This window comes from Lampetra fluviatilis, chromosome 2 (genome assembly GCF_964198595.1).
Source record: "Lampetra fluviatilis chromosome 2, kcLamFluv1.1, whole genome shotgun sequence".
In the NCBI taxonomy this organism is placed as follows: Eukaryota; Metazoa; Chordata; class Hyperoartia; order Petromyzontiformes; family Petromyzontidae; genus Lampetra; species Lampetra fluviatilis.
Genome location: NC_136276.1, coordinates 15,221,855 through 15,234,821, shown reverse-complemented (window position 1 = coordinate 15,234,821; position 12,967 = coordinate 15,221,855). Strand labels below are relative to the sequence as shown.

Here is a 12,967-nt window from a genome sequence, read left to right as displayed (position 1 = left end):
CGGAGGGCCGGGCGGATAAAATTCAGCAAGTTGGCACAGTAAGGGGGGGGGGGCACAGCTGTTGCACCTGCCAGTCATCTCAGTCAGTCAACCAATGGCACCTCCTGGGTCTGTCCCGTGACCTCCTCCAGCTGGGTGCCTTCCGACACTTCACGTGGCCTCACGTGCACTTGGCCTGGCACAGGCGCCGTGGCGACGTCACCGTCACTTAAGTGGCGAATGGCGTGTGTGTATGTACGTGCAGTGTGTTGAACTTCCTTTGCACCCGTAGTACGTAAGCCAACCCGTGTTAATCGGAGGTAACCGTGTGACAGTCACACGGTTAACTTCAGATGACGGCCCGCGAGAGAGCCGTGGAGAGCCAAAGCGGCCACATTTCAAACGGGAGTCATTTTCGTTACCTCCACTTCAACGCGCCCCTACAACAACGTGGCGAGACAAAAAATCGCAGCGGATTTCCAAAGCCCGATGAGCTCACCCGTCCCGTGCCATCCCGGGCACCGTCCCGGGCGCCCCCCCCCCCTAATTCCGAGATTCAAAGACGAAATTAAAACCAATTTACAATGCGCGTCCAGAACTGTCCCGACCACGAGCTTGCAGATTACGGCGCCAAACACGACAGTGACCAGAGCATCCCCCCCGTGTAATGTAGGAGACCTTGTCAGTGGTTCCGTCACTCACGTCCCGTTCTTCTACCTCGATCTCCACGAGAGTGAGCGAACACTGCGTGGCGTGTTACACGTTGGCATGAGTAAGACGCGGAGCTTGTTGTTGTACTAACATTGTTGTTATACTAACATTGTTGTTGTACTAACATTAAACCAACGTTCAAACCCGATTACTGTAAATGCGGCCTTTCCGGAAAAAATATCCCAACGTTGGCATTTGTGGTTGTAAACTTCGGCTCCCACGTTCTTCAGTGGGTTACGTCTTCCTTATCAAAGGGCAGCGTTCACAACGCGGTGGCGAAATGTCAACAACCTCGCCAGGAATACAGGAGGTCGTGTGGGTCCAATCTCGACCCCGACGACCGCCGTATATTGTGGTGTCTCTCGCCCCGTGGTGGCGTGGATTTTGTCTCCGGGTCCTCCGGTTTCTTTCCCCCCCTCAACATTTGCGAGTCAACAAACGCATATCACGTAGGTGGTGATAATAAACCACGACGCCGAGCTATAATTTGCTTTCGCCAGGTCGCTTCTGAAAAAATTGCTTTATAGCAGCTCAGTGGGCCTTACCTTGGTGAAATAAACGATAGTTATTGCGTGGTATTTGTATTTTTATACATATACAAAGTGCGTGCGTGTGCGCTGTACCCGTCGCTGCCTTGCCGCCAGAATCCATCGCCGCTCACACCGCCCGCCACGTGGTCGTGCGCGCCACGTGTGTGCCGGGTCCCGCCACGCGCATGCGCAGCCGCGACAAGCGATCACGTGCTGTCCCGTGCGCAGGGTGGGAGGGGGGAGGTCACGTGGCAACACACGCAAGGGGGGGGTCACGTGGCAACGCGCGCTCGCGCCCGCCCTTCCGAGCACGCGGTCTTCCACGTCGACAAAAATAACAAATCGAGGCAGTGGAGGCGGAGGGGATTCGAATCGGAATATGTATTTATGACTGGAGGAGGAATACGATGAGCTATGAAGTTATTTTTCAGAGACGTCCGGGTCAGAACGTTCCAACAACAAACGATACGAAAACACAATAGGGGTGCACAGTATAGGAAAGGTAATCAAATTGCTTAAAGATATACAAATACAACTTAAACTATATATTTTTTTTATCTTACCAGGTAAAGCCCACAGGTATGAACTTATTGTTCAGAAGCGACCAAGCCACGAATGATAACTCAGAAAAATTAATGTTTCTTCAACGTTCTGACCCGCCTCTAAAGAGCTTTACAGCTCATCGAATTCCTCCAGTATAAATAAATATTCTGATTATGAATATGTATTAAGACTGGAGGAGGAAGCATCTGATGAGCTATGGGGAAAAAAACTTTATAACAGATTTCTAGTAAGTGGCGGGTCAGCAAAGTACATCGATTCAAAAATACAATAAAGGAAGCTAGAGCAAGATAGAGAAAAGTTAAACGAGTAATTTAAAGAAATAAATACAATAGAAATTACACATGGAAGTACAAATTGCACGAGTACGTACATTCCAAGTGCAAGACTGGGCAAGGCAGCAAGACAACAAGAAAGTTGCCCAGAGGTCGCCGTTTCTATGGAATCGAAACGCCGACCTGGATTGCAAGTGCAGCGTGCTAACCATGACACAACTGTAGAAGCTCCATTTGTTTCTTAGGGGAGGGGGGTTAAGGTTAAATTGTTATATTTATTGCTATGCGGTTACCGGTATTGAAAAAAAATCGATTTTAACAACCCGGATTCACAACACAGTGACGTGGCTTAGCGGTATCTTTGCGTGTTGCAAGAGGCTCACGGTGTGAATCCATTGACCTCCCTGAATAATAATGTGGGTGGATTCACGGTAAAAATACGTACCATCTGCTTCACAATGGACGTTAAAGATCCAGTTACATTATGGTTCAAAATTGCTACATTTGAGAGAGAAAATGTCATGCAAATTACTCAATTGGAATACCGTACGCGAATACAGTACATAGCAAACACGATGTCCCCCTATTGACAGAAGAATGCTCGTTTGTCGGCAATGTGCTGCTGTCTATGACCCCAGCTGCCACTGGGGGTGCCCTATCAAAAGTGTTGAGATGCCGTGTGATGCAGAGCACGCTGAGACGCTTATAAGGCGCTGTATTAAACAAATCGTTAACCATGCAAGAGCTATTTTAACTAATAATGCCAACACTCCCAGTATTCACTCAGTCTCGAGGACAGAGGACTACTCAAGAGGCGCGAAGAGGAACCACAGACGAGTAAAAAGGAAAGCCACGTGGTGAGCCGACGACAATAATTATCCAAGCTCTGCGGTCCTCTATATATGAAGGTGTTATAGGCAAATTCGTGTTTTTAATGTGGGAGGAAACCAGAGCACCCGGAGAAATCCACACGTGCGAAATCCACACCATCCTGCACAGACGGAACAGGTGGAGTCCACTTTGTGGCTGTACCCACATCTCCTGGCAAGCCAGGGGTTATGGCACCTCCTCGAAGCCCACGGGAGGTTGAGTTTCACAACGTGTGCGTGTGTGCGATAAACCACCAACCCTATAACATTGCTGCTGTAAATATCCACACGATGAGCCACTTCGTTGAGCTATCGTTAATGGCCAGGTCGCTTCTGAAAAAGAAACTAAAATTATTGGTTCTTTCGGTAAAGTCACGTAGAAGGGAAATATTTTATTATTATTCTTTCGGTGAAGTCCCGTAGAAGGGAAATATTTTATTATTATTTTATTATTTCCCTTCTACGTGACTTTACCGAAAGACCCAAGAATACGTTCAGCCCGAGTTATGTGTGTGGTTGTTTTGCGGCGTTCGACCCCCCCCTTCTCTCTGAGTCATCGCTGTCACTGTGGGCAACCGAACCCATCACAAACCAGCCAGCATGGCAGAGGACAAGGTGCGTCGCTTGGCTTCGCTTGGAACAGAGCGGCTTCCCTTGGTCGCCAATGCAGTCGATTTAAGCTCGAGCCTCGCGTTAACGTGGCCAAGGGGTTGAACGCACGAGACGAGACAAAGCACGACGCTTAATCGCGATGAGTATCCACTTACACACGGAACCACTGGCGAATTGTCAAACGAAGCCCAGGAATTATGGGCTGGGGGGAGCGGTGGCGCAGCGGTTAGCGCCTTGCGCTACGAACTTGTGGATCCGAGGTTGATCCGCGCTCACGAGCCATAACTGGCGAATATTTGATTGAACCCGTCCTGGGCCGACCTCTAGGTCGACTCAGCCTGAAACGGGTACTTGGCGCGGTGCCTAAACATGAGTACAGGGGAGGTAAAGGCGGCCGGGCGTGTTGCCATGATGGCCTTCATAGGTGCTCTAAACTTGCTCCAACAGTCTGTTAAGGCTATAATAGGGGAGGGGGGGGTTCTTTTTCTACATTATAACCACGTGCGAAGCCGGTCAGCTGAGTTCGACTAACGGCCACGACGCACATCAACAGCGAGTGGTATCAGAACGTGTCTTTGGTGTCATCTCGGTCGACTCAAGACTTTTAAATAAGCGCGGTGTGTAAACACCGCTGGGGAGACGAAACTTCACCACGATGGTCAGTGCAGGGTGCTAAAGGAAGGGAGGCGGTTATGCAGGACCGTCTCAGATATCATTCGCAAGAGGTTAGCCGTGGCTGGGAATCGAACTTTGGTGGCCAGCGTAATTGTTCAGTGCGCTACCCGCTGCGCCATTGCTCTGTGTGCGTATGGTATACGGATTTGTGTACATTACGTGTGCATGTTGCACTGCATCTTCAAGAAATACGTGATATGGGTGGTGGAGTCAATTCAGACACGATTTAGGAAAAACTCAACACCGCCAATAGCTTGACTTCAAGCTTTCGTGACTGCAGGAATTCATATTCTTTGGGTCTTTCGGTAAAGTCATATAGATGGTTCAAAGAAAATCACGTAGATGGTTTAAAGAAAAGAACAAAAAACTACGACGTTTCGATCACAACAACAGTCCATGTAGGTTTGTGGAGCAGGTTGTACGTATTTAATTCCAATTGTAGGATACAAGATACTGTTGCATTGAGATTCGATGTGCAGATTTATTGTACGGCTAAACATATCAATTGTCAATGCAATCTTAAAAAGTTTCTGTATATTCAGTACGAGCATTAACTATACGTACACCGCATGTTTTGAGTGAATAAAGTATGTCATGGGCTATGAAAGCCATGCAAGCCTTAGCAGTGCAATTGGAGGCTTGGACATGGCAGTTATCATGGAGACAAAGGTGATTTGTATCGAGTGTGCCATACAAGGCCGCGCAGAAGTACCTGATGATAACGCATTTAGAGTACATGTAATGCAATTGCAGTCTGAAATTCATGCAAAAATGTGACAGTGTCAGCCAATTATAAAGTGAGTTACAGTATTGTTTCGAACAATAATTGCTATACTGCACAGTAGATATCACAAAATGACATTATAAGATTACAGTAGAGTATGTAATTTTAACAATCTTTCCTTTGTAGGAAATTGGTGATGAACTGAAGAGACAGGGGTTTAAAAAGGTGGCAGATGTGAATGAACTTTGTCTGTCGCACAAGTAAGTGAAAGCGTGAGACATTTCCCCTCTTAATGAGTGTGTGATTGACAGTTACTTTTGCAATAGGTCTGGAGCAAGCTCAAGTGTCAAAATGAGGTTTTTAGCTGAGTAGCTAAGCGGTGCCAGTTCAGCTCAGTTGACACTCACCATGAAGCAATATTTAAACATGAATGAAATGGATATTAATTCTAGATTTGAAGTTTTCGTGACTGCAAACCAAAGAGAAATGGATATTACACTTCGTTGAGCTGTCATTTCTTCTGGAAAGAGCTATACTGTATACATCAGTGGGCTTCGCCTGGTAAAATATATTTTTTATAGTATTGCAATGGTACATGCTAAATATGGTGATTGGGGTTGAGTTGGAAGTAGCATTGGCCTGCCCCATGGTTTATTAACTTACTGTTATGTAATATCGATATCATACTTTTGAGTTTCGAGCATGGAACAATGGAACTCATTAAATGTGTATTGTCTGCGCAGAAGTTTGACGCATTTATCTGATCTATCAAGATTCCACAATTTAAACTATTTGTGGCTGAATGGAAATAAGGTAAGATATACTTACTTATTATCAGTTCAGTTTTCTAAAGCATTTGAAACTGATCTCATGTATTTCATAATTTTGATTATTTACCATCTTAATTGCCCTAAACATATATATGGCTATTCTTTGGGTCTTTCGGTAAAGTCACGTAGATAGGTTCAAAGAAAATAACAAAAAAATAACAAAAACTACGACGTTTCGATCGCAACGCAAGCGGTCATCATCAGGAGGAAAAAATTAACCCGTAAAAACAAAGTTTTTCACTATAAATCCTTTATATGCGTGGCATCGATTTCATTTTATTATTCATTTCTGTTTGTCTTGAGTAAGCAAGCAAGCAAGTGAAGTTAATATAAAGGATTTAAAAATGAAAGATCACCTCTTGACATGCCCCGTATATTCCCGAGGGCACTAGCGTTGACCCGTTTTACCACTTTCAAGAACCTGGCGGCTTCAATTTAACTGCTCTACAAGTAAACCCGTAAAAACAAAGTTTTTCACTATAAATCCTTTATATGCGTGGCGGCTAGAGTCTTCTCGTCCTCTGGCTTGAGATGGCTGCCACCTATGGGTCAGATGATTGTCTGCCAGTATTAAGCAATTGGTAATTAAATATTTAATTTGTTTTCCCTAAACAGTGTAAAATTTTGGAAAAAAAATTTCACGAAAATTAATTGTCACACACAACGAGTCTGTGTGGAAAATGTCAGCTCGATTGGATCACGGGAAGTGGGTTAAAAAACGAGCGAAAGATTTGCACGGTCCTAAGCAAGCAAGCGAACTTAATATTAAGGATTTAAAAATATATTCGCCTGTGGAGGACGCGGGGATCGATCCCGCGACCTTTGGCATGGGAAGCGAGGGCGCTACCAACTGCGCTACTCCGCCACGGCCTGTGGAGGGGTTACGCTCTGGGCTCCTACACTGTGACGTTCAGCCAAAGCCATGAATGAGTTGTATTTGAATAAATGTAAAATAATTTTTTTTTGCCCAAAAAGTGTAAAAAAAATTCAAAATGTTTTCACGAACATTAATTGTCTCGCACAACGAGTCTCTGTGGAAAATGTCAGTTCGATTGGATCACGGGAAGTGGGTTAAAAAACGAGCGAAAGATTTGCACGACCCTAAGCAAGCAAGCAAGCACGCAAGCAAGCAAGCAAGCACGCAAGCAAGCAAGCAAGCGAACTTAATATAAAGGATTTAATGAATAGTCTCCATTGTACAGCGTGGGGGCAGGGATTTCATGCCATGTGGTTAGTCAACATTTGCGTCATCATGAAACGGGCGGCTACAGTCCTCTCGTCCTCTGGCTTGAGATGGCTGCCACCTATGGGTCAGATGATTGTCTGCCAGCATTAAGCAATTGGTAATGAAAAAAGTTTTTTTCCCTAAACAGTGTGAAATGTTGGAAAAAAAATTTCACGAAAATAAATTGTCACGCACAACGAGTCTGTGTGCAAAATGTCAACTCGATTGGATCACGGGAAGTGGGTTAAAAAACGACCGAAAGATTTGCATGGTCGTAAGCAAGCAAGCAAGCACGCAAGCAAGCGAACTTAATATAAATGATAAAAAAGATAGGAAAGCTGCTGAGGCAGACTGTTTTAAAGGTTTGAAATGGGTGTAGCCCAAGGGTCATAAACGAAGTGGGCGGGGCTAATAATGTTAATGTTAGAAATTAGCATGTTAATGGTAGATCCGAGGACGACCTCCACGACAAGCGCACGGAGGTGGCTCTGTTAATGTGAGAGAAATTAGCATGTAATGTAAGATCGCAGAGCCGCAGCCACATTGGCGCACGAGGTGGCTGAGAAATGTAACCTGTTAATGTAAAATCAGAGAGCCGCAAATAAATAACATCGGAAGGCGGTAGGATGGAAACATCACAGCCAGTTATGACTTAAACTGGTTAATGACGTCCTTCCAATGATTGTTCAGTTTGTACCCATCTTCTCGGTTGAAATTGTGTCGGTGTCTATAAACATGGATGGCTTTATCAACGAATCTTTGTTGATAGCCAGTGGGTTTGCAAAGTACCTTCGTATTGGAGAAATGAATTTCGTGTGAGGCCACCCCATTAAAACAATGATCAGCCATGGCCGATGTGTTGGTCCTACCGTGTTTCAGATCTGCCTTATGTTCACGAACACGGTCCGAGACATGTCGCTTAGTTTCCCCAATGAATCTACTGCCACAGACACAGCTTAGTTTGTAGACGCTGGGGTATTGCACATCCTTCACAGATGGGATCAGATCACGAATTTTACGTAGTGTTAAATCGCACCTGGATCTTGTGTTTGCTCATGATTTTGGAAATCCATACAATCTGGGTGGTATAGTAGCAGTGGGTTTTAAGGAAAACCGCTTGGTTGGTTCGATTAAAGATGTCGAATCAGTGATGATATTGTTGGTTTTCGTAACGAGGCGGTTGGTGGGATCTCTTTTAATGTTGGTATAGCTACCATCATTAAGTAAGTCCTGAATTTGTTTATGGTACACAGGTTACCCAGTCCACTGCTCTGAATGACCTCTTCACTCCCTCTAAAGACCCATATTTTGTGAGCTTCCTATGTCCTCCAGTTCACCTCCGATTAGCACGGTTCGCTACGTACGGTACGAAAGAAGTTAACCATAGATACATATACATTTGTAGCATTTATATTTCCTAACTTCGTGCATGGCGCACTAAGATCCGTGGATGAATTGCGCCTTAAAAATGCGAATTATTATTCACACCTACCCTCCGCGAACCAAACGTGACTGGTAACAGGCTCGATTAGACAATGGAAGATACCCAGCTTAGATATTCATTACATTAACTGTACAGCATCTTGAGATGCGGGAGCATGTAGGCACTGTTTTATTTCAAATGTGTAACAAGAGATCGAGAGCTCAAGGCCAGTGGTGACTCCAGTGTTGAGTCCATTCTTTTCGAGTCGATCAGCGTTTAGGGAAAACACACTTGAGCTGATCTCTTTATGAAAGTGGATAGTTTTCTGTAAGTTTTTGCAATGTTTAGTAATGAAAAATGACAATAACTGTCCGTTTGTCTACAAATTCATTAATAAACACGTGTTTATTTCACAGCTGAAAACTGCCAACTTCTTGAAAACGAATTACAGACTTACTGAACTCTATTTGAATAATAACAAGCTGAAAGATATAACAGGTAATACATTTCAAAGTTGCAAGTACAATCGTGTACAGTACATTCAGCACGCAATACATTTTCATCATTGCAATAACAATTGATCATTGATATCTATCAATTATGCTAAATTGTATAATTTCAGCTACAATGGCACAAGGCATTTACTTAACAACAGATACAGCATTGTGATTTGTTGCCAACAACATACCAAGCAACAGTGGTGATACAAGATCTGACTCAATGACACTAACCACCACGTCTTTATTGTGTTTCCTGGGAGCAGGATGTTTGTTCCACCTTTCTTGCTTGCAAACTCTGTTCCTGAACAACAACCAGCTGACAAGCCTGGAGAACACGCTGATGGAATTCCGCAGGATGACCTGCCTTTTAACACTTAGTAAGTATCATGCAACAAAGCAATATTCTGGCAGAAGTGTTATCAATGACAATACTGTAATTCAGGGCTATGGCCATTTTCATATTTGAAGGAGCATTGCTACTGGGGATAAAATAGAATACTGGGAATATACCAGTGACGTGCGGTGAGGTCAATGGCTGGGGAGGCACTGGCTCGTGTCAGAGCCAGATTCACACACTGAGGAGGCGTGGCCTCACTGATGGGGGGCGTGTTAGACACGTCCCCCTCAGTGAGGCAGATGTGATAGCTGCCTCCCCTGGTGCTTTTTCATTGCAGTTTCATGACGAGACCAGCGAGCCTAAATATCTTTATACACATACGTGAAATAAGTTACATGGAGTATGAAAGGCGAGGACATGAAGTGAAGGGGTCTACAAACATTACATTGGTGACATACTGAGATAGTAACAGGCACGCGCTTATTGCCCGTGCTCCATCCAGTTACTGAGGGGTTGCGCAATCAGAGGGGAGGCTGAGCTTGTCGCTGCCTCACCTCTCGTCTCTTCCTGTATTTGCAGCGGAGCTCCGCAAATTTCATTTTGACCATAAACATGATTGGAATCGTACAGAAATGACATTTATAACACAAATCAGTGGAAAAATCTTAATATTTATTTTATTTTTTTATCCTTTTTTTTACTTTTCGTAACAGCTATTTTCATTGGAGTATGATAGGTGTGAGGCTCTGCCTCCCCTGACCGCACGTCCCTGGAATATACCATGTGCATTTAATAAATAGCAATTTAAGCTGAAATATATATTATCTAAGTATTACAACTCTTCTCCAGCCGTTTCTACAAACAGCAGTACTATGCATACTAACTCGTACTTTCTTGCTCGTAAACGCTGTCAATTAACTTTGACTCCTATAGATCTATTTCACAATCCACTTTCCCAAGAGCTGACCTATCGGACAACTGTAATTCACCACGTACAATCCCTTCAGCTCCTGGACAGATGCGGTAAGATGGGTGTACAATTTTATTATTTACATTTGTACTGCATACTGATTTTGACAAACTGGTCTTTCAAATAACAAATTGTTCTCTTGTTCTAGATTTGAAGCTTTCGTGACTGCAAGGATTCATACTCTTAGTTTTTTCGGTAAAGTCACGTAGGTAAAAAAATTTAATTAAAATTAATAAAAGTAATCATAGAAATAAAATAATAATAAGTATAACCCGTAAAAACAAAGTTTTTCACTATAAATCCTTTATATGCGTGGCGGCTAGAGTCCTCTCGTCCTCTGGCTTGAGATGGATGCCACCTATGGGTCAGATGATTGCATTGCACCATTAAGCAATTGGTAATTAAATATATTTTGCCCCATAAAGTGTAACATTTTTGAATTTTTTTTTTCACGAACATTAATTGTCACGCACAACGAGTCTGTGTGGAAAATGTCAGCTCGATTGGATCACGGGAAGTGGGTTGAAAAACGACCGAAAGATTTGCACGGTCCTAAGCAAGCAAGCGAACTTAAAATAAAGGATTTAAAAATCACGACGTTTCGGAGGCAACACAAATCTCCGTCATCAGGTGGGACCGTCAGTTAGATTTGCTGTATCAAGTGATAAAGCAAATCTCACCTGATACAGCAAATCTAGCTGACGGTCCCACCTGATGACGGAGACTTGTGTTGCCTCCGAAACGTCGTGATTTGTATTATTTTATTTCTATTATTACTTTTATTAATTTAATTTTTTTTACCTACGTGACTTTACCGAAAAAACTACGAGTATGTTCTCTTGTTTTATATGAACGCATGGTGCTGCATCTCCCAGAGGTTAAAGAGGAAGAGAGGGCTGAGGGCAGCAGGCACTTCGAGGGAGAGAGAGAACGAGTGAGACTGTCGGTGGCGTTCGGCCGACGGGCAGAGTTGCCCCCCACTCCGTGTTGGCCGGCCAAGGCAGCCTCGACCGCACCAAGTGAGAATATGCGAGGGTTGCTTATCATTAGCGTTAAATGGGCACCATCTTGTTCCGGCATCCTTGTAGTTTTAGCAAAAGATGTTCACTCCCTCCCCTGGCAAACAGGAGCGTGTGGGTTCAATCCCAACCCTAATAATGCGTGTATATTTGGAGTTTGCATGTTCTCTCTCTCCGTGGTCGTGGACTTTTCTCCAAGTCCTCCGGGTTTTCCCTCGACATTTTGAAACCTGCATTTAAAGTAATTTAGCTGTAATGTTTCCATGTGATAAGTCACTTATTTGAGCTATCATTTGTGGCTAGGTTGCTTCTGAAAGAGCTATATAGCTCAGTGGGCCTTACCTGTCAAAATAAAAATTTAGTTGTATAGTTTAATGAAGTGAATTTCCTGGTCCACTTTCTGGACGTCCTGTTGTACACTATCTCAGGATGCAGTTGTTTTTGGATACATTACAATGCACGTTGTATAATAATTTGGTTTAGCAGCTGGTTGGGTATTAAGTGACATCATACAATTTCTTTGTCATTTACTCAATGTTAATTGTACCTGCACAACTATGAGAACATATGGATCTCAATATCATGGCAATAAAAAGCACAAGGAAAGCCAATAAATCTATCCTTTAGTTAAGGATCATATAAGTGTATTGCGAGTTATAAAAGTTATTATTAAATTATATGCTAGATTTGTGTACATTAAAAAATATTCTAATTCAACTTTTTGTTGTTGTAGGTTATGAGGTTGCTAACCACTATAAAAGGCAAGTAAAATAATATCAAGTGCTGTACGGTTAGCGCATTTTCACTTTTCAAGCACTCAGGCTCGATGTTTTTTCATACCATGTTCTACTTGTCAATCGCTTTGCTTGTTTTCAAGTGATACTGCAATTAAATGTAGTCGTAAACTTGTCCCAAAGTATGCTGCAAGTAGATGTGTTTTACCAAAAAGGTGTTGCATTGTAAAAGCAGGACATGACCTCTGACTACTATATATATGTACAGCATTAAAGTAATGCTGCACAAAAAAACTACTGTACGATATTCAAGGAAGAGTTTGTGCCTTCTTCCACATCTCTCGGCCCTGTACAGTAGATAACGAAATCAGAAGTCGAATCCCTCAAAATAAAAAATGCGATGCCCCAAAATTTCCAGCAATTCCCATAATACACAGGGTGCAAAAATCATAAAATCCACAAGTTTAGATTGTTGGTTTTTGTTGGAGGGCTGCTAGAAAAATAAAACACCCAAGTTTGCCAAAAATGTGTGGATTGTAGCAACTAATTCCCCCTAATTTTGCGAGACTCCACGATGGGATTTATTTTTAAGCACTCCAAGATGAAGACACTGCAATACAGACAACGGGGCACAGACAAATACCTTATCTATCTACTGCTCGATAAAGGCCTCCACAACCCAGCAATGCAAGTCGCGTTCCCTGGCTTTTTGGTTAAAGCACGATTGCATAACACAGCATGCAAATATTAATTACCGCATGTTTTAAACAGATCTCCACGTGAACATCCAGAGGAAGCTGTTGTGGAGCGAGTCACCCAACGCTCATTGATGGAGCTCTCCCTGTTTGACTGGATTAATGTGCCCACAACTGAACAAAGGCGCCGTGATGAAAAGAAAGACCAGCCTCCACGCCTCATCGCAATACACTTTCGCTAAACACAATCAGCGTCCGCAGTGAACACATTAGCTGTACAGCACTTTCCACCTTCAAA

General features: G+C 43.3%; 1 protein-coding gene across 1 annotated transcript; it reads left to right on the top strand.

The window, feature by feature from the left end:
* The first annotated feature begins 3,514 nt into the window (after nt 1–3,514).
* LOC144943437 (leucine-rich repeat-containing protein 72-like) lies at nt 3,515–12,911 on the top strand. Its single transcript, XM_078870858.1, has 9 exons — nt 3,515–3,540; nt 5,123–5,196; nt 5,680–5,749; nt 8,831–8,912; nt 9,178–9,291; nt 10,185–10,274; nt 11,097–11,240; nt 11,974–12,001; nt 12,746–12,911. The coding sequence occupies exons 1-9, from the start codon at nt 3,526–3,528 to the stop codon at nt 12,909–12,911; spliced, it is 783 nt and encodes a 260-aa protein (XP_078726984.1). The 5' UTR covers nt 3,515–3,525.
* Nucleotides 12,912–12,967: the final 56 nt, after the last annotated feature.

Coding starts and splice junctions, on each gene's coding strand:
- LOC144943437 (XM_078870858.1), top strand. Junction 5,750..8,830: donor TGTGGCTGAATGGAAATAAG/GTAAGATATACT, acceptor TTTATTTCACAG/CTGAAAACTGCCAACTTCTT. Junction 11,241..11,973: donor GGCAGCCTCGACCGCACCAA/GTGAGAATATGC, acceptor TTGTTGTTGTAG/GTTATGAGGTTGCTAACCAC.